We start from the raw sequence: 27,056 nt of genomic DNA, 5'->3' as shown, positions 1-27,056 counted from the left end.
AGTCGTCACGGAAAATTTGCAATTTACCACAAAAAAGGCTTAAAAACAAAGTATTATTTAACAAGGGACGAAAGTATAAAATCCACTACTATAGCACAAGTGACTTTCGCGAAAATAAGTTCACTTCCGATGCTGACAGACGTCGTCACCGTCAAAATTTTCTTCCTTAGAAGCCATGACGTGACGTAACGGTCCGTTGAGTGAGTGAGTGAATGCTGACATTTAAAATGTATTGCGATATGTCCTGAAGTGACGTTAGGTGACGCGTCGGTCAGTGCGAATTGGACTTCATTAGCTTTCTGCCATTTGTAGCGTCAGTTGAAGCGTTGTGTTTCTATTAACTCTGATTCATGATCGTAGTTTGGTATCTGTGCTTTCGTAATGGTTGATGAGCTTTGCAACGTGCTTTGATAGTTGTGGTGGTGGATGAATGTTTTGGGAAATTTTATAAACACGTGTACAAATGTTGTAATAATTTTTCGTAGTTTTGAATTATAATGTTAGACGATGATGATCCGGTTATGCAGGAGGTTTGTTACTCTTTATGAATGTTGATTTTGTAGTGATACTAAAACTTGTTTACTTTCGGCATGTGTGTGGTAAAAATATGGTTTGTGTGTGTATACAACGAATGTCATGAAAGCAAGTAAATTGTTTTGAAAAGATAAGAGTGAATATCTCCTTTATGACCATTTATAACACAGCCACATTTGTTTAGGTCGTTTTTTTGAAGAAGCAAGCATCGGAAAATCCTCACGAGAAGTATTTAAGTGTAGTTTGTACACGCTTTATTTAATGCTCTTGCAAAATGTAGAGAAAACACAATGCCAATGTAGAGCGTCACTTCTATAGTAGCACTCCTGCATGGGAAATGTGTATTCAGAAGTTTTGTAGTCTCTTAGAGTGTTAACTTAATTTCAAAGCTCTCAAGCAAGTTGGCACTTGCCAACCTAATCTAGACCTCGGACTACATTACTGACCAGTCTTACCACAGCCAATATTACGGTGGTAGACAATGTCGCTTCACACATTAACCAACCTGTAATTGTATCAGCTACCAACCTAATGTTTCTATTGTCAGAGTATCTCTGTGGTATGGTATGGTTGTTGTTGGGCACAGTCTTGAAAGGAATTGAAATTATACTTATTAGTCCCTTAAATGTAGCTATAGCCACCCTATTCATTGATTGCATTACAGAAACAGTTTGATGTGATGGATACATTGACATTTTAAACACGATAATGAAAAGTTTGTGGCTAGGAATATTATCAAGGTGGTTGAAAATTCTGAAAACATTTTTCTCTTTCTCACATTTAGACTTCATCTCATTATTCAGTTCTCAGACCGGATAATCATTGATATCCGATGATGTTAGTAGCCACTTAAGTGTAAGGAGGCGATATTAGAGGCTACCGTGATTGCCAAGGAGTCTGTGAAGTGTGATGGCTAGATTACACTATTGTCTTGGCTGCCAGCATATAGTTTGACAATGTTTGAAAATCTGCCCCCCCCCCCCCCAATCAAGTATAGCAGTAAACATACTGGCTAAAAGCATATATTAATCTACACCTCTTTTTTTTTTTTTTTTTTTTTTTTTTTAGCCACCATCAGGCGTTGTTGCTCTAACAGCTTGCTTCTCATTCACTAATGCCAGGCAATAGAAAGTTAAATAAAAGCTGCAGTCCCCTCATACTCCAATCACTTATTGAGTTCTGTAACATTTGTTACAGTGCAAAACATCTGTATAAAATTTACTAGTTACACAAGCCTTAGAATAAGCCATTGTGATGAGGGCCATGTGCAAGGCTGAAATGTTGGTCAAGATATCATGATAAGCCCATTGAAGATGGCAATGGTTAGAGATGCCTATGTTCTCGGTTTTTCCCCAAATGAGATTCATCACCATTCTTATCAAACTACTATAGTCGTATACTGGCATTAGAGCATTGATAAGAGCTAACTTGAAAATTTGAGGCTTTGTGTAGGAGAGATGACCTTTTTCAAGAAGGTCACTAAAGCAGGCTAGTGCGTTGAGGATAACTTGGCGATTGCGATTGAACTGTAGACATAGATGGGATTTTAATAACTATTTTCTAGCCACCAAGAGGAAGAGAGGTGAATTCATGTGGTGCTTTGCCTGTCAAATGGGGATGTTAAACTCTGTGAACTACATTGTGTGATTTGAGTGGAATAGGCTGTAAATTGGCACTGAATTTCAGCATCTCTTTTTCTTTCTAGTCCATACTCATAACAACATTTTCACAAGCACTCTTCAAATGAATCGGATTATACAGCTATGTGCCTTGTAAAAGACTGAAAGAAGATAATGACGAATCACCTCTATTAGGAAAGTGCCCAGGAGTCAATCCATACCAAGTGGTCCAAGAAAAAAATAATTGGTTGTTTGACCATCTCAGAAAAATTTTATACTTGCTGTGTGAATTCTCCAATGTTTAGCAGTCACAAAAATATTATTTAAAAAAAATTCTTTATAATTTTGAAGTGGTGGCCATATTTATTCCAGGCCGCATGCGTGTTTTTGTATTTGCAACCATCTACATTTTTTACGGTTATTCAGTAGTGGGTTGTCCTAAGCCTCTCAGATAAAATGCATTTAGTTCAACATGCTGTGGGCTAGCAAATTAACATCATTATTACTTAACTGAATGTATTCTTTAATATATTCTTAATAGTTCAAAGTTATCAGCCACAAATTAAAAAAAAAAAAAAAAAAAAAAAAAAAAATCCTCAATTTTTGAGCAGTAGTTTTCCTAAGAAAGATTAATTTCTCAGCTTTAATATTTTTTGTGCTATTACACTGTATAGTATAGTTACTTTTTATAGAATATAGCTTACACTAAAAAAAATACGCATTTTAAAAAATTAATTTTTTTTAATTTTTTCATTTTGTGGGGCCTGCCATATCTTTGTTAGGGAACCAGATAAAAAATCTGAAAATTTCACAGTTAATAGACCTTTATGATATCAATCTTTGGTATAAATTTCAACTTTGAGAGATTCGATTGGAAGTTATGGAAAAAAATTCCAAATGTGAGTCAAAAATACGTTTTTTAACTTCTGTGATATCTAGGCTTATGGAGTAAAATATATTCGTTACAATATATAATTTAATCGTATCTATGATTACTTAATTTTTTATTCAAAATAAGCCTACTAATTACATTATATTGTTCTCTTGTCATTTGTTTTTAGTATATCGCTCATTGAATATTTGAGAAATTTGCTGGGTGTTAGATTATAACTTCGCCCAGTCACAGTTGTAAATTCTACGGGAGACAGCTTCCTTAGTTCATTTTTAAGTGGCATCCAAACTTGATCCTTCTAATTTTTTTTAAAAAAGATGTCCTTGGTCCTGGAGAGTGATAAAATGCAACATGTACATCTTGGTTTTGACAGTCAATATTAACAACTTTGCCAGTCCACCACTGTTCATCGTAAACACAAGCCACTATGTCTTTATTTTGAAGAACCAGTTGTACAAGTTTACCACACTGATGAAGTTCACTATCAGGCGAAGTTGATGTGATCTTAAACTCCAGTAAGTTGTGTGAATGGCGTACAAAACAATGAAAAGATCGAGGGCCTTTAATCTTCTGACAAGTGTTGTACCTTTCCTTCAAGGTGCTCATAGACTTCTTGTATTTCCTCACATTGTACAAAAACATAGGTAATTCCTTTGATATGTTTTTTTACAGAATTCAAACATTTCTTGAGGTGTTATGATATGATGTCATCGATCCGCTGCAGACTTGCTTTTGTGACAGTTCGCTTTGTTGTACCCCCCGACACCATCACAAGCATTCTTCCCATGGCATGAAGCGAAAAAGTGCCATTCTACATCAAACCCAAAATCTTCTTTATGAGAGGAGATGTTAATAATGTATTTATTTATTTATTGTTTTTATATTGACTTGCTGCCCCATCTGAAAAGTAAATCAGTTTTTTTATGGAAGGGTGGTGCTGTTTAATGTAGTTTGTTAATTTTAGTTGAAAAATGTGCACTGCTGTAGTGTTGTGTTCAAGGTAGTCACTTGTGACACAAAAGGTGTGGCTCATTAGTTTATCTTCATCTTTATAATAGAATACAAATGGATGAACTGTGGCCTCTTTGTTTACCCAGTGGTGCCCTTGTGCTTCATCTTGAACAACAAAGGATTAATTTTCCGAAAAGTCAGCAAGAACTCAGCAGTCATCAGCTGCCAAGGTTTGCTTTTTGTCTTTCAAAAATTTACTTTGAGCTTTTGCAATAAAATGGTGCATTTTCTGATTTTGAAGGTTAGCCAGCAACAATTCAAAAAATTCTTCTCGTGATTTTATGACTGCCACCATTTCAGTTCTGCCTTGTATCACCCATTGTTTGTATTTTATATTGTTAGGCATCAAATTGTCGTCTTCGGATTCTTCAGTGTCAAGTAAGGCTTGTTTGCATGGACAATCTTCACATCTTCCCTTGATCATGCAATTGTAACTATTAATGTTGCATACCATAACTTCCAAAAGGTCTTTATAGTCAACTCTAAGATTGGTACCATCTATTACATTCTGATGATACAAACAAACACAAACAAACACGGGTGCCAGATGCCCCTGCAACAATACACTATCTTGGTCTCAACTCGTAAAACTTTGATCTTCCAATTTTAATGTGAGGATTTTCTTTTTTAAATTCAGTGAACAATTCATTTAATTTACATAATACTAACCTTTTTTATCTTTTAATTTTAGAACCATTTTCTTTCACAGAAACACAGTATCATTTGCCAGACATCAAGCAGCTGTTATTTTCATTGTGATAATACTTAATAACTTTATTGATTGTACAATGTTATTTATATTCCATCCTGATTGCACAATGTTTATTCATATGACCCGTTTCGGTTGATCTAGAACCATCTTCAGATCTCTAACGATAACGACACTAATTTACTATTTCACGAATGCAAATCATTTTCATCCTATCTAATCAACATCAAATGTACCAGAGTGTACTTGATATTTCGGTTACAGGAGTAACCCGTCCAAATCCAGCAACTTTCACATGCAGCGTCACATAAAATTGGTTGGCAGAATGCACGTCATTTATATTAATTATAATAATATTACCGACAGGTGGCGTCTGGTACATTTGTTACATTACATATGCTCATACTGTATTCAGTAGATTTTTGTGATTAATTTTTATCTCCAAAAATACTTAACTAAAATCTCTATTTATCACGATTTTAAAAACACAGTAAAATTATCATTTCTGTACGATCTAAAAACATAGCGCGATTTCTATATCTATGGTGCTGGCGTGGACTTGTTTTGCTCCATGGTCTGCTTCCATTGTTCCCGCCATTTTGGTGTTGTGCCGCAATCCGCTCAGTTGTCTGACATCCATCGCTGTGGGCAAGAGGGCCGCGCAGGAGAGCCTCGTCAATGATGCCAGGTGCTGCACGCTTCTTCCAGCTTCTCCATCACACAATCTCTCATCCTTCGGCCTGGACCTTCACACATGTGTGATTAGCTGATTGTCAAATTAATTTGACTCAGTATCCTTGGACATGCTATATACCTTATGTATTGCATCATATGTCCTCTATCCAAATTAGATCTGTCCTTTCTCATGCTGATAGGCTGGTCGTTATTATCACAATGGACACAGGTACCTTTTGTTGCTTGTTATCTGTAACTTAAGTATATTAGCTCACTTAAGACCCCCCTCCCGCAAAAAAAAAAGACACCTTCTTGGCTTGGTTTATGAAATTTCTGGTCTGACTGAGTGGTTTACTTGATTTTTAATGATAGGAAGCAAGGCGTCATGAGCTGTAACAGTGGAAAGAGCAGTGAATGAAATATCCAAACTTATAATTATTTGGTTCTTTGAAGTGGTCTCTCTATAATAATACAGGAAGGGGTGGGGTTGGGTTGTTAGTACCCCCATCGGGCGCCTCCCCAGGTGGCGGATAGGGGAATGCCTCCTAGATATAGGTGGTACTGGGGAAATCAAATACCCAGGGCGGACCAAAAACTAACGAAAGGTAGCTTCTGAACTCCTAGAGGAGCGGCTACAAACAGCGTCTGTTCTCCATGTTAGGAGCAGCTGAACACACACTCTGGAACTTACAATCCCAGTTTTAACCTCGGAATGGCCCAAAAAGCCATCTCCCCCCTGAATTTCAAACAACTATGTATGATGTCAATTTCTCTAGATAGAACTACTCCAGGAGGTAACCAATCCTCCGCCGCTAACAGCAGCGCAATCAGGCCTAAGGATTCTGGAGAGCCTGAAGCACCATGTCGTTCAAGAAATTCAAAATCCTCTAAACTGAAGAAAAACAACGTACATTTCTTTGGAACCCTAAATATTAACTCGCTCTTGAAGCCAGGAAAACTGAAGCAGCTCACCAAAGTCTTGAAGGTATATAAAATCCAAATATGTGCGCTCCAGGAAACCAGATTTACAGATGAAGATTTAATGGATTATGAAGGATACAGGATATTTAAAGGAAAGAAAGGCTGGAACCCATGTGGAAGAGGCCTTCCCCACCTTGGAACAGGCTTCATCGTGAAATCTAACTGGGTAAACTCAATAACCGACTTCCAGTCACCTAACGAACGCTTGTCTTTTCTCACATTCCGCACCCTAAATGAAACCTATACACTTATTAATTGCCACGCACCCATCAACAATGACAATAAGAGAAACCCTCAGAAAGTATATACATATTGGGAATCTCTAGACCACGAACTTTCTAAAATCCCAACATCAAATGTGAAAATACTGTTTGGGGACCTCAATGCACAAATAGGCCAAGGAAAAAAATACAAAAAAACAGTAGGAAACTACCCGGCTCACAAAAGGACAAACAGAAATGGAGAAAGATTAATAGAACTATGCAAGGGTCATAACTTAAAATTAATGTCTACAAATTTCAAAAAACCTCCTAAGAAACAGAAAACATGGAAATCACCAAACACAAGTATTGGCGAGTTCCAGATAGATCACATAGCCATCACACACTATAATCAAAAAGAAATAATGAATGTGAGAGTTCGGAAAGGGGCAAACATTGTAACTGACCACTACTTATCGACAATCAAATTAAATTTCATACCACAAAGAAAGAAACAAACACAAAACAGGAAAACTCAAAAGATAGACGCAAACATCTTGAAAGAGAAAAGAGAAGAATTCTGTCAAAACATAGTTATATGTTCGGATAAATGGGAAGATATAAAAGAAGGAATGATAAGATCTGCTCACGAAGTCGCAAAAATGAAAAAGAGAAAGAAACACGAATGGTGGGATGAGATATGTGAGGAAGCAATAGAACAAAGGATGAAGGCATGGAAGAAATGGCACTCAACCAAAAGTGATAAGGACTACCTGGAGTTCAAACAGCAAAGATCTTCTACAGCAAAACTCATTAGATCAGTAAAAAGACTATTTGAAAAGAACCAACTTACACAAATGGATAAAGATTTTAAGAGAAACAATAACAGATCCTTTTACAGCACATTCAGACAGAAACTACAAAAATATGTAGCACCAAATCTGTGTTTTAAAGATACCAGTGGAAAACTGGCAATGAATAATGAAGAAAACTGTGAAATATTAGCAAAATATTTTGAACAACTCCTCAACTGTCAGGAACCTATTGAAAAATTACCAGCCAACACCCCAAACACAGTAAACAATAATTCTGAACCCCCATGCCTCAGAGAAGTCATTAAAAACCTTAAGAACAATAAAGCACCAGGGGAAGACATGATAATTGCAGAAATGTGGAAAAGTGTGGATAATACAACTCAAGAAAAACTACTGGGAATAATCAATGAGATTTGGAGAACGGAACATATACCGGAAGAATGGAAAACTGCATTAATCCACCCCATCTTCAAGGAAGGGGATAAAACCGATGCAAATAACTACAGAGGGATATCTTTACTTCCGGTAACGTATAAAATTCTATCTAAGGCCCTACAAAACAGATTGGAGAAACAACTTGATCAAGAAATTGGTGAATACCAAGCAGGCTTTAGGAAGGGAAGATCTTGTGTGGAGCAAATTTTAAACTTGAAGTTAATTATTAAATATAGACGATTAAGAGGAAAAGACAATTTTATCACGTTTGTTGACTTCAAGAAGGCGTACAACTCCGTTGACAGAACAACCTTGGTTAACATCCTTAGTGAGTTTGGAGCAGACAAGAAAACAGTCGCAATCGTCAAAGAAACACTTACGGATACCTATGCAAAAGTAAAGTTCCGTGGTGAGGTATCCAGACCATTCAAAATCAGAACAGGATTAAGACAAGGAGATGGGTTGTCACCTACCCTATTCAACTGTGTGTTAGAAAAAGTTATTAGAGAGTGGAGGAAGAAAACGACTGAAGAAGGAATACAAAAAATCAGATTAGGAAGAATAAAGGATGGATTAGAAGTAGATTGCCTCGCTTTTGCTGATGACTTAGCGATTCCGACAGGAAGTTTGGAAGAAGCAGTCAAAGAGATCAATATTCTGAATGAAACAGCAGAAAAAGCAGGACTGAAAATCTCCTTTGAAAAGACAGAGTACCTAACCAATGTAAAAGAGGCACCGAACAATATGATTACAAAGTATGGCCAGATAAAGAAGGTTTCTAATTTCAAATATTTAGGGGAAATCATCCAGCCCAATGCTTCAGATAAAGAAGGAAATAAAACAAGAAAAATGGAAATGGCATTCCAGCTAACAAAGAATGTGTACAACAAGAAGTCAGTATCAATTAACGCAAAAATAAGGCACTACAACACTGTGATTAAGCCAGAGTGTCTGTATGCATTTGAATGTTTAGCAATGAACACTAACAAGGAAATGGAAGCTATAGCAAAAAAGGAGCGAAAAATCATTAGAAGAGTACTTGGGTCGAGGTTTGAGAATGGGACTTGGAAGCTTAGAAGTAATACAGAAGTGTATGACAAAATTGAGAAAGTGGGAGATACTATGAGGAAGAGAAGAGTAAGCTTTTACGCCCATTTGAAAAGAATGAATGATGAAAGGCTGACAAAGAAAATATTCATGTTTTTTGACAAGAACCCCAGAACCCAAATTACCTGGTTCAAAGAAGTCAAAGCAGACTTAGAGGAGATGGGTATAGGAGAAGATGATATAACCAACAGAGACTTAATGAGAGACAAAATTCAACATTTTGAAGGATTTGAAGTGAAGAAGAGAAGAACTGGAGGAACAGTGTGGACAGAAGACCGAAGGGAGCAGCACAGAGAGAGGATGAAGACATATTGGCAGAAGAGAAAAGAGGAGGAGCGCAATAGGAGAAATGTACATTGAAAAATAGTTGTTTAACGTGGTCCCTAGACGGCCAAAATCGGAATTAAAAAAAAAAAAAATACAGGAAGGGAAGAGGGTGTGATAGTGATTGTTCAAAACTCCTGGGTGTGTGTATTAATCAGAAATATAATTAGAAACCAAATATTGCAAGTGCATAATACATTCAAGTACATAATGCATTAATTCAGTAACATTCACTCTACTTGTAATTAGGAAATGAACTTATATTACATATTTTCATTCATTGATGGTTATTAAATAATTTACTGGGGCAGTTCCACACACACACACACACACACACACACACACACACACACACACACACACACACACACACACAAAGTATTCATTGCATATTGTTGTGCTGAAATTATAGTATCTGGTATATGTGAGCGCACAAACTGGGTCAATGGAAGCGTCCGATTCCACATGTCGGCTTTGACCCATGACATAAGGCTGTTGTGGTGTGTGACATCACAACGGCGTGGAGTTTAGTTTGTGAAAGTGGCTTGTTTGTAGGTGTCGTTTTGATGTGATCGGTGGTGCTCTCTGGTGGTGCGTGTATGTGTTGTGTGTTAGCTGATGTTTTTGGTTTAGTTTGCGTGTATGGCGTGTTTATAGGTGGCGTATTGTTGCAGTCGGTGGTTCTCTCTGGTGGTGTGTGTATGGGTAGTGTGTTATGTGGCATATGGGGTTCATTTGCATGGTAGCATTGCATGTGTGTGGTATTGGTGGTGACTGTGCTTTCAGCGGAATATTTTGGTTTTGTTATGTTGACGTTATTGTAGTTTTTTTCTGTTCTTCGTATGTGAATTTTGGTAAATTGCTTTGTTTATGTCTGTGGTGGGTGTGGATATGACTGACAAAGTCAACAGTTTTTGGTTGTCGGCAATGATGGGAGACAGTGCGTTCTCTCTAAATAGGATTAAGTGTGGTGGTGGTGGTGGTGGTGAAAGATTTGATTGTGTGGTATCAGTTGTTTCGGTTGACTTATATAAGTCAAGGGAAGTGTTCGATTCCAATTTTGATTTTGTAGGTTTTTTTGTGGTAAGAATAAGTGTGTTGGTGATGAAATTTTTGAGATTTATAGTGTTGTATCGGTTGTTTCTGTTGACCTATACAGGTTAAGGGTAGTGATCGATTCCAGTGGATTTTGTGTGTAGTGGAATTTGGAAAGGTTGTGGGGTCTTGTTATTTTAGTGTTTTTTTGTCGTTTTGTGTACTGGCGTGTGTTTATATTTAGTTTGTCCCCACCCAGAAACCCCCAATTTCCCCCACTTGTCCCGTTAGTTTCATGATATGTTTTGATCCTTTTTCATGTTTGTTGTCATGTTTACATGATGGCGTCATAGGAGTGGTATGGGATTTGTTGTGAATGGTCGTTTCCACCATATTGGTGACGTCGTTGGTCAAAGCAGAGGGGTGGAATTGGGCACTTCCATGTTTTAGGCAATTCACTTTAAAGAATTAGACATACTAAAAACAGCTTCTCAGTACATTCAGAGTTCCCTCTTACGAAGATTGTAATGAAGCATCAGGCATGGTTTGAAATTAGTAGTACATAGCATTCATAAGTATAGGACTAGGAGCAAAAATAGGCTCCATTGTCCACAACTTAATCTTACTAATGCACAGAAAGGAGCTAAGTATGCAGCCATAAAAATATTTGAACACCACACTCATATTGGCAGTTATTGGGGGTTTTGAAAACAAATTTAAATCATTTCTACTTGACAACTCATAGGCTTACTCCATAGATGAATAAATCGTATTATGTAAATGCCTTCACAGAGGAAATGTGTGTCATTTCTAAACCTACTAACATGACCCAAATCAAAATAATGTAGCACCCGCACTAATTATAATAATAATAATAAATCTGTTTAGTTATTCTTCTTGTTCCACTTGTTTTGGTAGTGTCTAATTGCCAAGTGGTATATGTACAATAGATATAAAATTCTAGTTAAATTTATGGTGTCACATGTGGTGATGTGCTGTTCATATTTATTACATGTGGAGGAAAGGTGGGGTGTGATGTCATTAGTATATACATTAATACTAACTGAGGTATACTGACATTAGCACACTACTACTTTTCATGGTGATACGATTCTTAGGAGCTACAGTGTTCATTCGCAGAATGTGTTATTTATCTATGACTTTATTTCCAGTGGATGGGTGGCATTTTTCAGGCTGCAGGAACATGTTTGTACTGCATGTATGATCTTATCTGTGTATGAATTGGGACATATATTTAATGAAACTGGGTTTATTAAATTATTGATTAGTATTTGGGGACTGGCATTTTGGATGTGGCTAGCATTGAATGCACTTGCCATTCTCCTATTATGAAGGTGTGAAATTCTCTGTTTCAGTTGATCATGGCTATTACCAGTCCTCAGCTATAGAGTAGATAGATGAGACACAAACTAAAAATAATGTTCAAGGATACAGAAATTGACCTGAAACACTGCAAATATGTTATTTACCAGGTTACACATTTCAAGTTAAACACCTAATGCTCAGTGTTGTATCCACGCAAAGAAGAAGGGCGACTGAAAATATCAAATTAAACATTTTAAGCAAATTTCATTGAACAACTTCCAGCAGAAAAAGATTATTTGTGTTATGGTGAACACATTGAAACTGTGTAACTACCTACCAATGATGGTAATAAAAGTATAAAAGAGAGCTTGATGATTCCAGGAGAGGTGACGGGGGGAGGGGGGGGGGGGGGGAGAGGGAGGCGAGTCCAAGCTTGAAAAAACTTTACTTTGTATTTACTCTGACCATACAGAGAATCATATCAGCATACTGAAGGACTGCACATCTCTCACATACAAGAGCTGTATGTGTCACTTTAATTTTAGTACTCATACGGTTGGCAGAACTGCATCCTTATGCGGTCAGCGGAGGCGTCTGATCCCACCCTTCAGCTTTGACCTGTAACGTGAAAGTGTTGTGGTGTGGACATCACGACGGCACGGAGTTTAGTTTATGAGTTGTTTGTGTTTGTAGCTGTCGTCTTGTTGTGTTACTGCATGGATTTTAGTTTGAGTTTGTTGTGTTTGTAGATGTCGTCTTGTTGCGGTGGGTGGTGTCCTCTGGTGGTGTGTGTATGGGGTGCGTGTTATGTGGTGTATTGGGTTCATTTGATTGTCATTGTTTGTAGTGTGAATTAATTTGTATTGACTGTGATTGAAGAATGGAACTTGGTTTTAGTGAGTTACCAGTAAATTTTTTGTTTGTTTATGTGACTGTGATGTCACTTGGTGTTATTGGTTTGTTGTTTGTCGTGCAGTAAGACGTTTAATTTGTTTTGTGGCTTCTTTTGTTAGGTATGGATATGACAGTGAAATTTAACAGTTCATGGTTACGTGCTGAGATGGGGGACGACATGATGTCTCTCATAAAATTTTTGCAGGTGTTTGGACTGCTGACCAAAATAGTCAAGTGCAGTGTCTGTAAAGAGAATAAGTGGGTGGCCAGAGTTCCGGCATCTCAGACCAGTGACTGTTACATGTGGTGGTGCCGAAGGGATAACCTTTGGTGCTCCATTAGATGCGGTACCTGGTTCGAGAAGTCTAGGTTGGCCCTGTGAGAGGAGTTTAGATGACTTATTATTTTTGTTATAGATCCTCAATCAGTTTTTGCGCACATGAGACTGGTGTGAGTGAGAGGACGGTTTTAGATGGCTTTCTTTTTGTAGGGTAGTTTGTTCAGAATATGTTAAGTATAGGAGTAAGTTCGGTGGGCCGGTGGTGGTTGTTGAGATAGATGAGTGGCAGTTTGCGAAGAGAAAATATGGGAAGGGTAAGTCTCCGGTCGGCTTATGGGTGTGGAGGGCCGTTATTTCGGGAGAGAGGGGGGGGGGGGGGGTATGGAGATAGGTTGTGGGTGGGTTTGGAGTTTTTTTGTTTTTGGTTGGTTTTTTTGGGGGGGGGGGGGGGGTTGTGGCTGTGGCTGTGGCTGTGTTTGTTTGATTGGGGTGGCTGACCTAGTGTGTAGTGCCGGAATTTTTTTATGTCTATTATTCACGAGTTATGATGTTTTGTGTGTTTTTTTATGTGTTGCTGGTTTGGTGTCATTTATCGCAGGTGTAGGTGTTTGATGTTTTGGTATTGTCACTTGTGGTTGATTTATGTAATGTAAGGGAAGTTTCCCATTCCAATTTTTTAGTTGTAGATGCATTTTGGTATTGTGAGCTGTTGTTGACCTATATAGGTCGAGGGAAGTGTCCGATTCCGATGTGTAGTAGCTCAGTGTGGTTTGATATTGTCAGTTGTAGTTGACCTATATAGGTCAAGGGAAGTGTCTGATTCCAAGTTTTGTTGGTTTTGGAGTTAGTTTTGTGGTATCAATAGTTGCGGTCTGATTATAGTTTTTAGGTATTGTTGGCTTTTATTTTGTTGTATCAACAATTTTGGTTGAGCTATCTAGGCGAAGGAAAGTGACGGATTCCTGTGGATATTATGAGTGTAGCGGAATGTGGAAATTTTGTGTTGTTTTTATGTCATCGTTTTGTTGATCGCCGTGTCTTTATGTGTTTATATTTGGTTTGTCCCCAACCAAAAAAAAAAAAAAAAAAAATTCCCACGCTGATCCCATTAGTTTGATTATATTTTTGGAGGGAGATGTGTTTGTTTTTGTATGTATTTTCATTTTTGTTGCTGTGTTTATGTAATGACGTCATAGGTGCCATGTTGGAGACTGAGAATGGTTGTTTCTGCCATATTGGTGATGTCATGGATCAAATTAGACGGGTGAAATCGGATACTTCTGTAATCCCTCCTTATGCTTCATGGCTCAGTGTGCCAATTGTTTTCAGATTCCTGTTACTTACAACGCTAATGGACATCAATGAAACTTGGCAGTTATGGAAGGCAAAATTCTTTATAATTGTTACTCCATACATCTTCCAGGTGAGCCACCTGAGTGTGACAAGTTCCAGTGGCCATTTTGAAACCTTACATCTTATGTTTCTCGTTTCTTCTGAGGAAAAATACGAACTATCTATCTTCTTTGGAGAAAAGAAACCCTAATGGCTGGTAGGGAAGGTTCCCAGAATACAACTTCCTAAAGTAACACCCATGCATGCACGTACGTCTGTCTGTTTAACTGATGTAACTCTGAAAATTTGAAACAGGCCAGTCTCAATCATTCTTTGTAATTATTGGTGCTTTTTACATTAATGTTGTGTGTCCAATTATGTACTTGACACACCATTTCTTAAGTATTCTAATTGCCTCACTCCCTATTCTCTCATCAAAGGGAAATGCACCTAAATTCACAAATTTATTTTAAATCCACAAATAAAAAAATATTTCTCTGTGATATTTGTTAGGTTAAAATTATTGCTAATATGAGTTGTATTAGTCAGTGCCATTCACCCATATTATGCACTGTGAGTGGAATGTAGGCAGTTTTTTTACCAGTGTTTCAGCAATAATACTGCCCAATTTGCTTTGTATTTGTAGTGTTTAATGACTGTAGCACAGACTTTATTTTTAAATAATTCTTTTTTATGTAATTTAACCAAGTGTTATATCCCTTTTAATTTAAGTTTCAAGCATACCAAGGAAAATCTATGTTTTAATTCATATGATCATCAGATCATATTAATTAAAACATAGAGAGCCTGTGTTTTTTCCAAATAGGGTGCAGGGAATCAGTTGCACAGCCATGGATGACAGATGTAATGCTTTCCGTAACACATTTCTCATACTCATTGAGAGTTGCTTTCCATTAGAACATTTTAAACCGGGTACTAGCAGTAAAAGGCAGTCTGGGTGGCTGACTAGTTGTATAAGGATATCATGTAGAACAACGCGAGAGTTATATCAAAATGTTAGAAGTAGTCACTATCAAGCTACAGTAGCCCATTACAAACAGGATTGTTAAGGTGCTTAAAATGTTGTTAGGAAGACAAGGAGTATATGATACGCAAATAGAATAGCTAATTGTTGTTGTTGTTGTTGTGGTCTTCAGTCCTAAGACTGGTTTGATGCAGCTCTCCATGCTACTCTATCCTGTGCAAGCTTCTTCATCTCCCAGTACCTACTGCAATCTACATCCTTCTGAATCTGCTTAGTGTATTCATCTCTTGGTCTCCTTCTATGATTTTTACCCTCCACGCTGCCCTCTAATACTAAATTGGTGATCCCTTGATGCCTCAGAACATGTCCTACCAACCGATCCCGTCTTCTGGTCAAGTTGTGCCACAAACTTCTCTTCTCCCCAATCCTATTTAATACTTCCTCATTAGTTATGTGATCTACCCATCTAATCTTCAGCATTCTTCTGTAGCACCACATTTCGGAAGCTTCTATTCTCTTCTTGTCCAAACTATTTATCGTCCATGTTTCACTTCCATACATGGCTACACTCCATACAAATACTTTCAGAAATGACTTCCTGACACTTAAATCTATACTCGATGTTAACAAATTTCTCTTCTTCAGAAACGCTTTCCTTGCCATTGCCAGTCTACATTTTATATCCTCTCTACTTCGACCATCATCAGTTATTTTGCTCCCCAAATAGCAAAACTGCTTTACTACTTTAAGTGTCTCATTTCCTAATCTAATTCCCTCAGCATCACCCGACTTAATTCGACTACATTCCATTATCCTCGTTTTGCTTTTGTTGATGTTCATCTTATATCCTCCTTTCAAGACACTGTCCTTTCCATTCAACTGCTCTTCCAAGTCCTTTGCTGTCTCTGACAGAATTACAATGTCATCGGTGAACCTCAAAGTTTTTATTTCTTCTCCATTGATTTTAATACCTACTCCGAATTTTTCTTTTGTTTCCTTTACTGCTTGCTCAATATACAGATTGAACAACATCGGGGAGAGGCTACAACCCTGTCTTACTCCCTTCCCAACCACTGCTTCCCTTTCATGCCCCTCGACTCTTATAACTGCCATCTGGTTTCTGTACAAATTGTAAATAGCCGTTCGCTCCCTGTATTTTACCCCTGCCACCTTTAGAATTTGGAAGAGAGTATTCCAGTCAACATTGTCAAAAGCTTTCTCTAAGTCTACAAATGCTGGAGACGTAGGTTTTTCCTTTCCTTAATCTTTCTTCTAAGATAAGTCGTAAGGTCAGTATTGCCTCATGTGTTCCAGTGTTTCTACGGAATCCAAATTGATCTTCCCCGAGGTTGGCTTCTACTAGTTTTTCCATTCGTCTGTAAAGAACTCAAATTAGTATTTTGCAGCTGTGACTTATTAAACTGATAGTTCGGTAATTTTCACATCTGTCAACACCTGCTTTCTTTGGGATTGGAATTATTATATTCTTCTTGAAGTCTGAGGGTATTTCACCTGTTTCATACATCTTGCTCACCAGATGGTAGAGTTTTGTCAGGACTGGCTCTCCCAAGGCCGTCAGTAGTTCCAATGGAATGTTGTCTACTCCGGGGGCCTTGTTTCGACTCAGGTCTTTCAGCGCTCTGTCAAACTCTTCACGCAGTATCGTATCTCCCATTTCATCTTCATCTACATCCTCTTCCATTTCCATAATATTGTCCTCAAGTACATCGCCCTGGTATAGACCCTCTATATACTCCTTCCACCTTTCTGCTTTCCCTTCTTTGCTTAGAACTGGGTTTCCATCTGAGCTCTTGATATTCATACAATTGATTCTCTTATCTCCTAAGGTCTCTTTAATTTTCCTGTAGGCAGTATCTATCTTACCCCTAGTGAGATAAGCCTCTACATCCTTACATTTGTCCTCTAGCCATCCCTGCTTAGCCATTTTGCACTTCCTGTCGATCTCATTTTTGAGACGTTTGTATTCCTTTTTGCCTGCTTCATTTACTGCATTTTTATATTTTCTCCTTTCATCAATTAAATTCAATATTTCTTCTGTTACCCAAGGATTTCTACTATCCCTTGTCTTTTTACCTACTTGATCCTCTGCTGCCTTCACTACTTCATCCCTCAAAGCTACCCATTCTTCTTCTACTGTATTACTTTCCCCCATTCCTGTCAATTGTTCCCTTATGCTCTCCCTGAAACTCTGTACAACCTCTGGTTTAGTCAGTTTATCCAGGTCCCATCTCCTTAAATTCCCACCTTTTTGCAGTTTCTTCAGTTTTAATCTAGAGGTCATAACCAATAGATTGTGGTCAGAGTCCACATCTGCCCCTGGAAATGTCTTACAATTTAAAACCTGGTTCCTAAATCTCTGTCTTACCATTATATAATCTATCTGATACCGTTTAGTAACTCCAGGGTTCTCCCATGTATACAACCTTCTTTCATGATTCTTAAACCAAGTGTTAGCTATGATTATGTTGTGCTCTGTGCAAAATTCTACCAGGCGGCTTCCTCTTTCATTTCTTAGCCCCAATCCGTATTCACCGACTATGTTTCCTTCTCTCCCTTTTCCTACACTCGAATTCCAGTCACCCATGACGGGACTAGTGTAGCAGGGGATACAACCCGTCGGCTTTGGACAATGACGTCACAAGTGGCCAATCGAGAAGCGATTCTTCTTAGTGTTGTAGCTCCCTTCAGTGGCTGTTAAGTGTTTTTTGGCTTAAAAAAAAAAAATCTCACGAGATAGAATAAACAGATCCACTTTATTAAGCAATCAGTAAAAAAACGAAACTGAAACATAACAGCAAAAGCGAAAATGGTAAACTGCTCTCTGGCGACTTGTGACGTCATTGTCGAAAGCCGAGGGGTTGTATCCCCTGCTACACTAGACCCCCCATGACTATTAAATTTTCGTCTCCCTTCACTATCTGAATAATTTCTTTTATTTCATCATACATTTCTTCAATTTCTTCGTCATCTGCAGAGCTAGTTGGCATATAAACTTGTACTACTGTAGTAGGTGTGGGCTTCGTATCTATCTTGGCCACAATAATGCGTTCACTATGCTGTTTGTAGTAGCTTACCCGCATTCCTATTTTCCTATTCATTATTAAACCTACCCCTGCATTACCCCTATTTGATTTTGTGTTTATAACCCTGTAGTCACCCGACTAGAAGTCTTGTTCCTCCTGCCACCGAACTTCACTAATTCCCACTATATCTAACTTCAACCTATCCATTTCCCTTTTTAAATTTTCTAACCTACCTGCCCGATTAAGGGATCTGACATTCCGCACTCCGATCCGTAGAACCATATGGTCAGTTGTGAAGGAAGTGTCTGGTCAGCAGCACAAGTCTGACAATATAAAGTAAGTTTGTAGTAAAAATATTTTTGTTACTGATAAATCAGATATGTGTACAGTATTTAACAATCATTTTCTGAGCATTGCTGGTGAATTAAATAAAAATGTAAGCAGGAGATCCCCGGTTCGAGTCCTGGTTGGGGCACACATTTTCAACATGTCCCCAATGATGTATATCAATGCTTGTTTGCAGCTAGGCTGCCGATTTAATTATCATTTCATTCTAGAGAAGCTGCATGGTCATCAATAGTATCTATTCTTTCGGGAATAGATACTACCTTCACATATTGTTAAAAATATGGCTACCCGGCCATTAACCTTCTTGTGCGAATGCACATGCTATGCCCCAACTCGTATGGGACTTGATAGATTAATCTGACGTGAGTAATGAGTGTGATGGGCAAACATCTATTTGGCTCACTACAAATGTAGTGGTATGGACATGTTGGGAATGTGGGTCTCACAGGGAGCGTGCAAGGAATAAGTCACTGCAGGCACACATCCTCTGTTCCCCCGGTGGCTCAGATGGATATAGCGTCTGCCATTTAAGCAGGAGATCCCGGGTTCGAGTCTAGGTCGGGGCACACATTTTCAACATATCCCCAATTATGTATATCAACACCTGTTTGCAGCTAGGATGTCAATTTAATATTTGTAATTTTTCCTTTAGGAATAGTTAGTTTCCTTAACAATTAAAGTACTCAGTAGTAAAGCCGCTTTACAAAAAGGAGAAAGGGATAATGTAGACAGTTGTAGGGCAATTTTTATGCCATCAGTTTTGCTAAAGTTATTGAAAAGGCCTGTGTATGTAAGGATAATTTCTGTTTGCTGATGACACTAGCTTGGTAGTAATGGATGTTGTATGCAACATTGGCTCGGTTTCAAATAGTGCAGTTCATGACATAATTTCATCGCTTGTAGAAAGTAAACTAACGCTAAATCACAGGAAGACTTAGTTTTTACAGTTTCTGACACACAAATCAACAAAACCCGATATTTAAATTTCACAGAATGGGCATATGATAAGTGAAACTGAACAGTTCAATTTTCTAGGTGTTCAGATAGATTGTAAACTGTTGTGGAAAGCCCATGTTCAGGATCTTGTTCAAAGACTTAATGCTGCCATTTGTACTTTTCTAATGGTATCTGAAGAAAGTGATTGTTCAGCATGAAAATTAGTCTAATTTGGTTATTTTCATTTGCTTATGTCATATGGTATCATATTTTGGGGTAACTCTTCCCATTCTAGAAGGATATTTTTGGCTTAGAAACGGGTGGTTCAGCCAGTTAGTGGTGTAATTTCACGTACCTCTTGCTGACCCCTGTTCACTAGTGCGGGTATTTTGACATTGGCCTATATATATATAATGGGAAATCCAGGATGGAATGTAACAATACCAGAGAAGGAAAGTTGCTACTCACCATTTAGCGGAGATGCTGAGTTGTGATAGGCACAATAAAAAGATTCACACAATCATAGCTTTCAGCCGTTAAGGCCTTTGTCAGCAGTACGCACACACACACACACACACACACACACACACACACACAGTCTGCAGTCTCAGAGAGCTGGAACTACACTCTTTGCATGAGTGTGTGTGTGCACATGTGTCTACTGCTGACAAAGGCCTTAATGGCCGAAAGCTATGGTTGTGTGAATCTTTTTATTGTGCCTATCACAACTCAGCATCTCCGCTATATGGTGAGTAGCAACTTTCCTTCTCTTGTATTTCTTTACTGTCATTTCTTGTTAACGATATCAGCTTATTCCCAAGAATAAGCAGCTTTCACTGAGTTAATATTCAGCAGAAATCCAACCAGCATTTGGATCGAACTTCCTTAACTCTTGTGCAGAAAGGTGAGCAATATACTGCTGCATCCATTTGCAGTAAGCTACCACAAGAATTCAAAAATCGTAGCAGTAATCCACGCACTTTCAAATTGAGACTGAAGAGATTCCTCATGGGTCACTCCTGTTCTGTTGAGGAGTTCCTTGCAAAATTAAGCTGATTCTTATATTATATTGTTGATTGTGTTTACTTAAACTTATGGCTTGACTTTTTTGGGGTTCATAAACATTTTATTTTTATGTGTTATTATTTTTATTTTGTAATTTCATGTACTGACATGTTCCATGACCTTGGAGGTTTGCTCTTCAATTTGGTCCTACGGAACTTGACATGTAAACAAATATAAATAAATAGACATTTTTTGAGAAACTTCTACATAAAGACAGTTTTTGTGTGTCATTAGTTACAATTTATTTTCCACTTTATTGCCTTGTTTGGTTTCTCTTGAAATATGCTATCAATAAGCTGTAAAATCACTATTTCGGTATATCTTGGCACAATATAAGCAATGAACCAACATTAGGCAAAGAAGTCTGGACATTTATTCACAGATTCTGAAATATTATTAGAAAAATTCCCCTCAGTATTCAGTGAAAGTAAAGAGAGCCTCACTCCATGGCTGACTATGGAACTACACCAGGAAATGAATAAACAGTACTCTGCACCTAAAGGACTTAAGTAAGATCTGATAACTGAACTTTATTAAGTAATCTCAAAACAGCTGAATAAATTTAAGGAAAATCAGGCTTGCCCGTTTCGTTGTATGCAGCAAGTCGAATCCTGCAGCACCGTTGAAAAAACTGTGCAGTTTCAGCATAGGAAAAACGAAGTCTGATACTATTTTTTAAAAGTCTGCAGATGAATTAAACAACTTTTTCCCGACCATATCAGTGCTCAGTAATCAGCAACAATATACCATCATCATATCAGCTGGTTTCTCTCTCTCTCTCTCTCTCTCTCTCTCTCTCTCTTTTTGTGTGTCTCTAATTGCACATTGTGTAATGTGCTTTGTGTAAAGCAATCAGAAAAATCTCTTCTGAGGCAGTAGGTAATGCTGGAGTGAGTATAAGTACGATTAAAAAATGTTGTCTATATTATTATTGCAGCGCATACAGATATCTTCAGTCTCTCTTGCTAAAGGTCCATGTCCTACAGAGTGCAAACAAAACTTAATTTGACCAATATTCAATGATAACACAAAATCACCAATTAACTATAGTCCAGAAAGCATATTAACCCTCGCATTACAAAGCAGGGTATTCTGACTACCCCAGGTTGATTTTTTCCCTACAATAATGTTACCCGAAGGGCCACATGCCTGTGGTTTCATGACTTTGTACTAAAATGATTAACGTTGAATTCACACTCATGGCTATCTAATTTTTTTGGCGTTATCATTGTTATTCACGTCATTTATTGGTGGTATTGTGAGACTACCCCACTTGGTATGAAACGTCTTATTTTCTTATTTGTAGAAAAAGAAGATTTTGGGAAATATATCTGTCATTCATCTTGTTTGTTGAGTTTTGCCATAGATCCAATGTTTGTTATTGTTGCTGGTTACTATTGTTGAGTTGAAGTTGACGTTCACCGTTAAGCTGACATTACACGAGTCAGTATTTCATCTACAAGTAAGGATGTACAAAGGACTTTCTAGTGAAGAGATCATGGAAATTCTATACAATTCTGATGTCAGTGACGATGAAAATGAATGGGACATTGATAATGAACTGAATGAATGTGTGGAACCTCTTGACAAATACCCTGTCATAGCATCAGATGAAGCTGATGATGAAATATCAGAAGGCACTACACATTCAAGTGAACAAGAAGAAGAAGAAGAAGACAACAAAGACACTGGAGATTTGTTTGTTTCTAGAAGTGGACTACAATTTACTAGTGAACCACCAAAAGGTGGGCGGTGTTGACGTCGTAACATTTTGAACGTAACACCTGGCCCAGTGAATGATGGAAAAACAATCAAAACAATAACAGAGTCATTTTTATTATTTATCTCACCGGAAATCGTGATCATCATTGCAGAAGAAATGAACAGGAAAGCCAAACGAGTAATTTCTTTGTGGAATGCGCAGCTCATTCTTTGAACAAAATGACATGGAGAGATATAAATGCAACTGAAGTGTACGCTGTATTAGCATTTCCAATAGGAGCTGGTCGAACTCATGGACATCACACTAGTGCTTCCGATCTGTGGGAAGGTAATGTTGCCTGTCGGCAACCATTCTTTTCTGCTGCCATGTCAAGAAACCGATTTTTAACTATACTGAAATTCTTGCGATTTGACAACAGAGACACAAGCTACAAGCCATCAGGGTAGTGTTCGACAAATTTCAATCTAATTTGTGCAAGATCTTCTATCCTTATGAATATGTGACTATTGATGAAAGATTAGCAGCGTACCGAGGAAACTGCCCTTTTAGGGTTTATATGAAGAGCAAGCCTGGCAAGTATGACATTAAAATTTGGGTTTGTGCTGATGTGAAGACATCTTACTTATTACGGATCCAAATTTACACAGGAATGGTGGACAATACTCTGGAAGTGAATCAAGGACAGAGAGTTGTTTTGGATCTGATGGAACTATTTCTGAATAACGGTCATGGTGTAACAACTGATAATTTTTTCACCAGTTTTCCATTGGGTGTTGAACTACTAAAACGAAACACCACGTTGGTTGGTACCTAGCGTGATTCCGAAGGAATTCTTGCCAAACAGAAAGAGAGAGACGTTCACTGTTCGGTTTCGCGAATGACTTGACCCTAGTTTCCTATGTTCCAAAGAAGGGAGAGGCAGTAATACTACTCTCTACTCAGCATAATGAGAGACAAGTGAGTGGTGAAGAAAGTGAACACAAACCCAAAATCATACTGCACTACAACAAAACCAAAGGTGCTGTAGATAATGGGGACAAAATGACAAGAGAATACAGTTGTGTTAGAGAAACGAGGTGATGGTCACTAAGAATCTTATGGAAATGATAGATGCTGCAGCACTGAATGCATATATTCTATACACTCAAAGATTTCCTGAATGGCAGAAGAATAACTGAAGCCGACGTAAACTCTTCACGACTGAACTGGCATTTGGACCCAGCAAAGGCAACGTGGAAGAAAAAGCCAAAAATATCATTGGTCTTCATAAAGATGCACAAGATGCACTGAAAGCTTGTGGTATTGCAATTCCTACAGCAGTGATTCAGACCCAGTGTTCCAAGTTACCAATGCCACAACGATGTCAAGATTGCAAGAGAAACAAAGATCGGAAAACAAGATTCTGTTGTGTAATGTGCAAGAAACCTGTTTGTAATATACACAGAGAAGAAACTGTTACTGTGAAGTGCATGCAGTGCAAAAATGTAGTTGACTGAAAAATTGAAAAAGTCTTGTGTTATTTTACTGCAGTGACTGTTGAGGTACATAGATTATTAATTTTCTGTTCGTTGAGTACTGAATTTACTGAAAGGCATAAAAATTTTTTTGTACTTTGTATCTGTGATCTGATTAAATACTTTTAATAATCTGAAAAGCTGTTTTTCAATACTAAATAAACCCATTAAATGGAAATAATGAAATCTGAGAACAAATATTACAATAAAACACAAAACCCTTTTGGGGTAGTCCAAATACCCCGCTTGGTAAAATAGAGGTGTGAAAAAGCTTGATAACGGGAGGGTTAACCCAGTATCTGAAGGCTTATAGCACAGTGTTCATGAGCAGCTGATGGAATACTTTAAAACTTTGATAAAGTTCATTCAGACTTCCAGAAACATCATTTGCACAGCAACTTATGACATCAGATATGCTGTAGATGGATGTAAAGTGCCCATCTAGAAAGTGCTGGATTTCTGCACAAGGCTTTTCATAATGTTAATTTTAATATATTTATTCGGAAATGAAACTGCTAAATTTCTCAAACAGTGCAATACCGTAGTTCAGCGACTACCTTAAAAAAAGCTGCTATCAATGAGTGTGGTTCAGTAAACTCATCATGGAATCATGGTGCCACATCAAATATTAATGATGACATTTGTTCAGTATCAAGATGTACACTAAACCTGTGTATTGTACTAAACCTGAAGAAGTTACAGATCATCCTCATATACTATTGACAATTGATTAGTGAATATTTTCGTGAAACAGTTCCTCCTCTGCTCCTTGGCGATATCCAATTAACCAACCAAAAACTAATAAAAGGTTATTGCATAATAGGAAAGTATTTCCATCCAAAATGAAGGTAACGCTAATCCAGACTGTGCTCATGCTGAATGTACATCTACATCTATACTCTGCAATGCACTGTGAGATGCATGGCAGAGGGTATGTCCCATTGTACCAGTTATTAGGGTTTCGTCCCATTCCATTCATGAATGGAACATGGGAAGAATGATTGTTTGAATGCCTCTGTACATGCAGTAATTATTCTACTCTTATCCTCATAGTCCCTATTTGAGCAATAATTAGGATATTGTAGTACATTTCTAGAGTCATCATTTAACCAGTTCTTGAAACTTTATCGTCTTGGTATAATTTACGTCTATCTTCAAGAGTATTTAGTTCATTTCCTTCAGTATCTCTGTGACAATTTTCTGTGGATCAAATAAACCTTGTCGTTTTGTACTGCCCTTCTCTATATACGTTTAGTATCCCTGTTACTCCTATTTGGTACACTTAAGCAATATTCTAGAACCAGTCAAAGGATTGATTTGTAAGCAATGTCCATGGTAGATTGATTGCACTTCCCAGCATTCTACCAATAAACCCAAGTCTGCCACCTTCCTTACCCCCATGACTGAGCATATACAGTCATTCCATTTCATATACCTACAAAGTGTTACACCCAGGTATTTGTACGATTTGGCCAATTCCAACAGTTACTCATTGATATTACATTTTTCACTTTGTAAAATGCACAATTTTATATTTCTGGACGTTGAAAGCAAGTTGTCGATCTTTGCACCACTTTGAAATGTTATCAAGATCTGACTGAATATTTATGTAGCTTCTCTCAGATAGTACTTAATTATAGATAACTGCATCATCTGCAAAAGCCTAATTTTACTATTAATATTGTCTGCAAGGTCATTAATGTACAACATGAACAGCAATGATCCCAACCACTTGCCTGGGGCACACATGAAGTTACTTCTACATCTGACATTGACTCTCCAACCAAGATAACATGCTGCATCCTCCTTACCAAAAAGTCCTCAGTCCAGTCACAAATTTATCTCAACACGCCATATAGTTGTACTTTTGACAATAAGCATAGGTGTGGCACTGAGTCAAATACCTAATCAGGAAACCTACCTGACTGTCTTGATCCAAAACTCAGTATGTCATCTGAGAAAAGTACAAATTGGGTTTAACTTCAGAATCCAAACTAATTGGGATTGGGGAGGTCATTCTGTTCAAAAGACCTCATTATGTTTGAGCTCAGAATATGTTCCAAGATCCAACAACAAATCGTTGTCTAGAATATTAGACAGTAGTTTGGTGGATCACTTCTGCTAGCCTTTTTGTAGTCATGTGTGACCTGTGCTTTTTTCCAAGGACTGGGCACAGTTTTTTGTTTGAGGGATCTACAATAGATTATAGTCAGAAGAGGGGCAAACTCAGCTGCAAATTTGGTATAGAACCTGACAGGGATTGCACCGGGCTCTGGTGCTTTGTTCAATTTTAACGATTTCACCCAACAGCCTTTGCATATGACCAGAATTTCTTTGGATTTTGTGAGACATCATTTGACAATATTCTGTTACAATATTCATTGAAGTCATCACTCATTACACCTGAGCCATAGTTTCGCTATGTGCTCTTTGCCTGTGCTGAATGTTTTGTTTCTCATTGAGGCATGACACTGCTGATTTTTTTAATCTAGTTTAAGGAACATATATACCGTTCTGCTTGTTTAATATCCTTTGTTCTTTAGTAATCAATGTTCCAAACTGCGTCATGATCACTGACAACAGTTTTGATAAGGACATTCTCAGAGAGGTCAGGTGCGTTTGCTGACATTAGATCCAATATATTTCCATCAGGAGTGAGGTTCATAACTATCTGTTCTAGGTAGTTTTCAAAGAAGGCATTTAGTAATGCAGAATATCTTTATCACGCTGACCACTAACAAGACTGTAATTTGTCTTTTCTACTGCGACAAATATACTGCGATCATTTCTCATTTGCCTGTCATTTCGATATACACTTAAATTTTCCCCAAAAATCTCACTGCTGTCAATTTCAAGTTTCAACCAGCTTTCTGTTCCTAGTATTATGTTAGCTTCACTGCTTTTCATGAGCGCTTCAAACTCTGGGACTTTGATGTGAATGCTTCGGTAGTTAACTATTAGGATTTTAATACTCTCACCAATGGGAGGCATTAAATTTGATTTACACTGATATTTCTGGGTTTCCTACAGCTATTGTTACACTATGTGATCGAAAGTTTCTGGATACCCAAAAAACATATGTTTTTCGTATTAGGTGCATTGTGCTGCCACCTACTGCCAGGTACTCCATGTCAGCGACTTCAGTAGTCAGAGAGCAGTAGTGAGAGAGCAGAATGGGGCACTCCACAGAACTCATGACTTCAAACGTGGTCAGGTGATTGGTGTCACTTGTGTCATTTGTCTGTACACAAGATTTGCACACTCCTAAACAT

The 27,056-nt window shown here is 37.8% G+C and overlaps 1 protein-coding gene across 1 annotated transcript in view; it reads left to right on the top strand.

The window, feature by feature from the left end:
- Window positions 1-324: 324 nt before the first annotated feature.
- Window positions 325-27,056, top strand: part of LOC126457954 (DNA-directed RNA polymerase III subunit RPC5) — a 122,217-nt gene continuing 95,485 nt past the window's right edge. The window contains exon 1 of the mRNA XM_050094686.1: window positions 325-530. Within this exon, the coding sequence (XP_049950643.1) occupies window positions 498-530 (33 nt within the window). The 5' untranslated portion in view covers window positions 325-497. The remainder of the gene's footprint in view (window positions 531-27,056) is intronic.

Source organism: Schistocerca serialis, chromosome 2 (assembly GCF_023864345.2).
Source record: "Schistocerca serialis cubense isolate TAMUIC-IGC-003099 chromosome 2, iqSchSeri2.2, whole genome shotgun sequence".
Taxonomy (NCBI): Eukaryota; Metazoa; Arthropoda; class Insecta; order Orthoptera; family Acrididae; genus Schistocerca; species Schistocerca serialis.
This window is presented reverse-complemented; position numbering and strand designations above follow the sequence as displayed.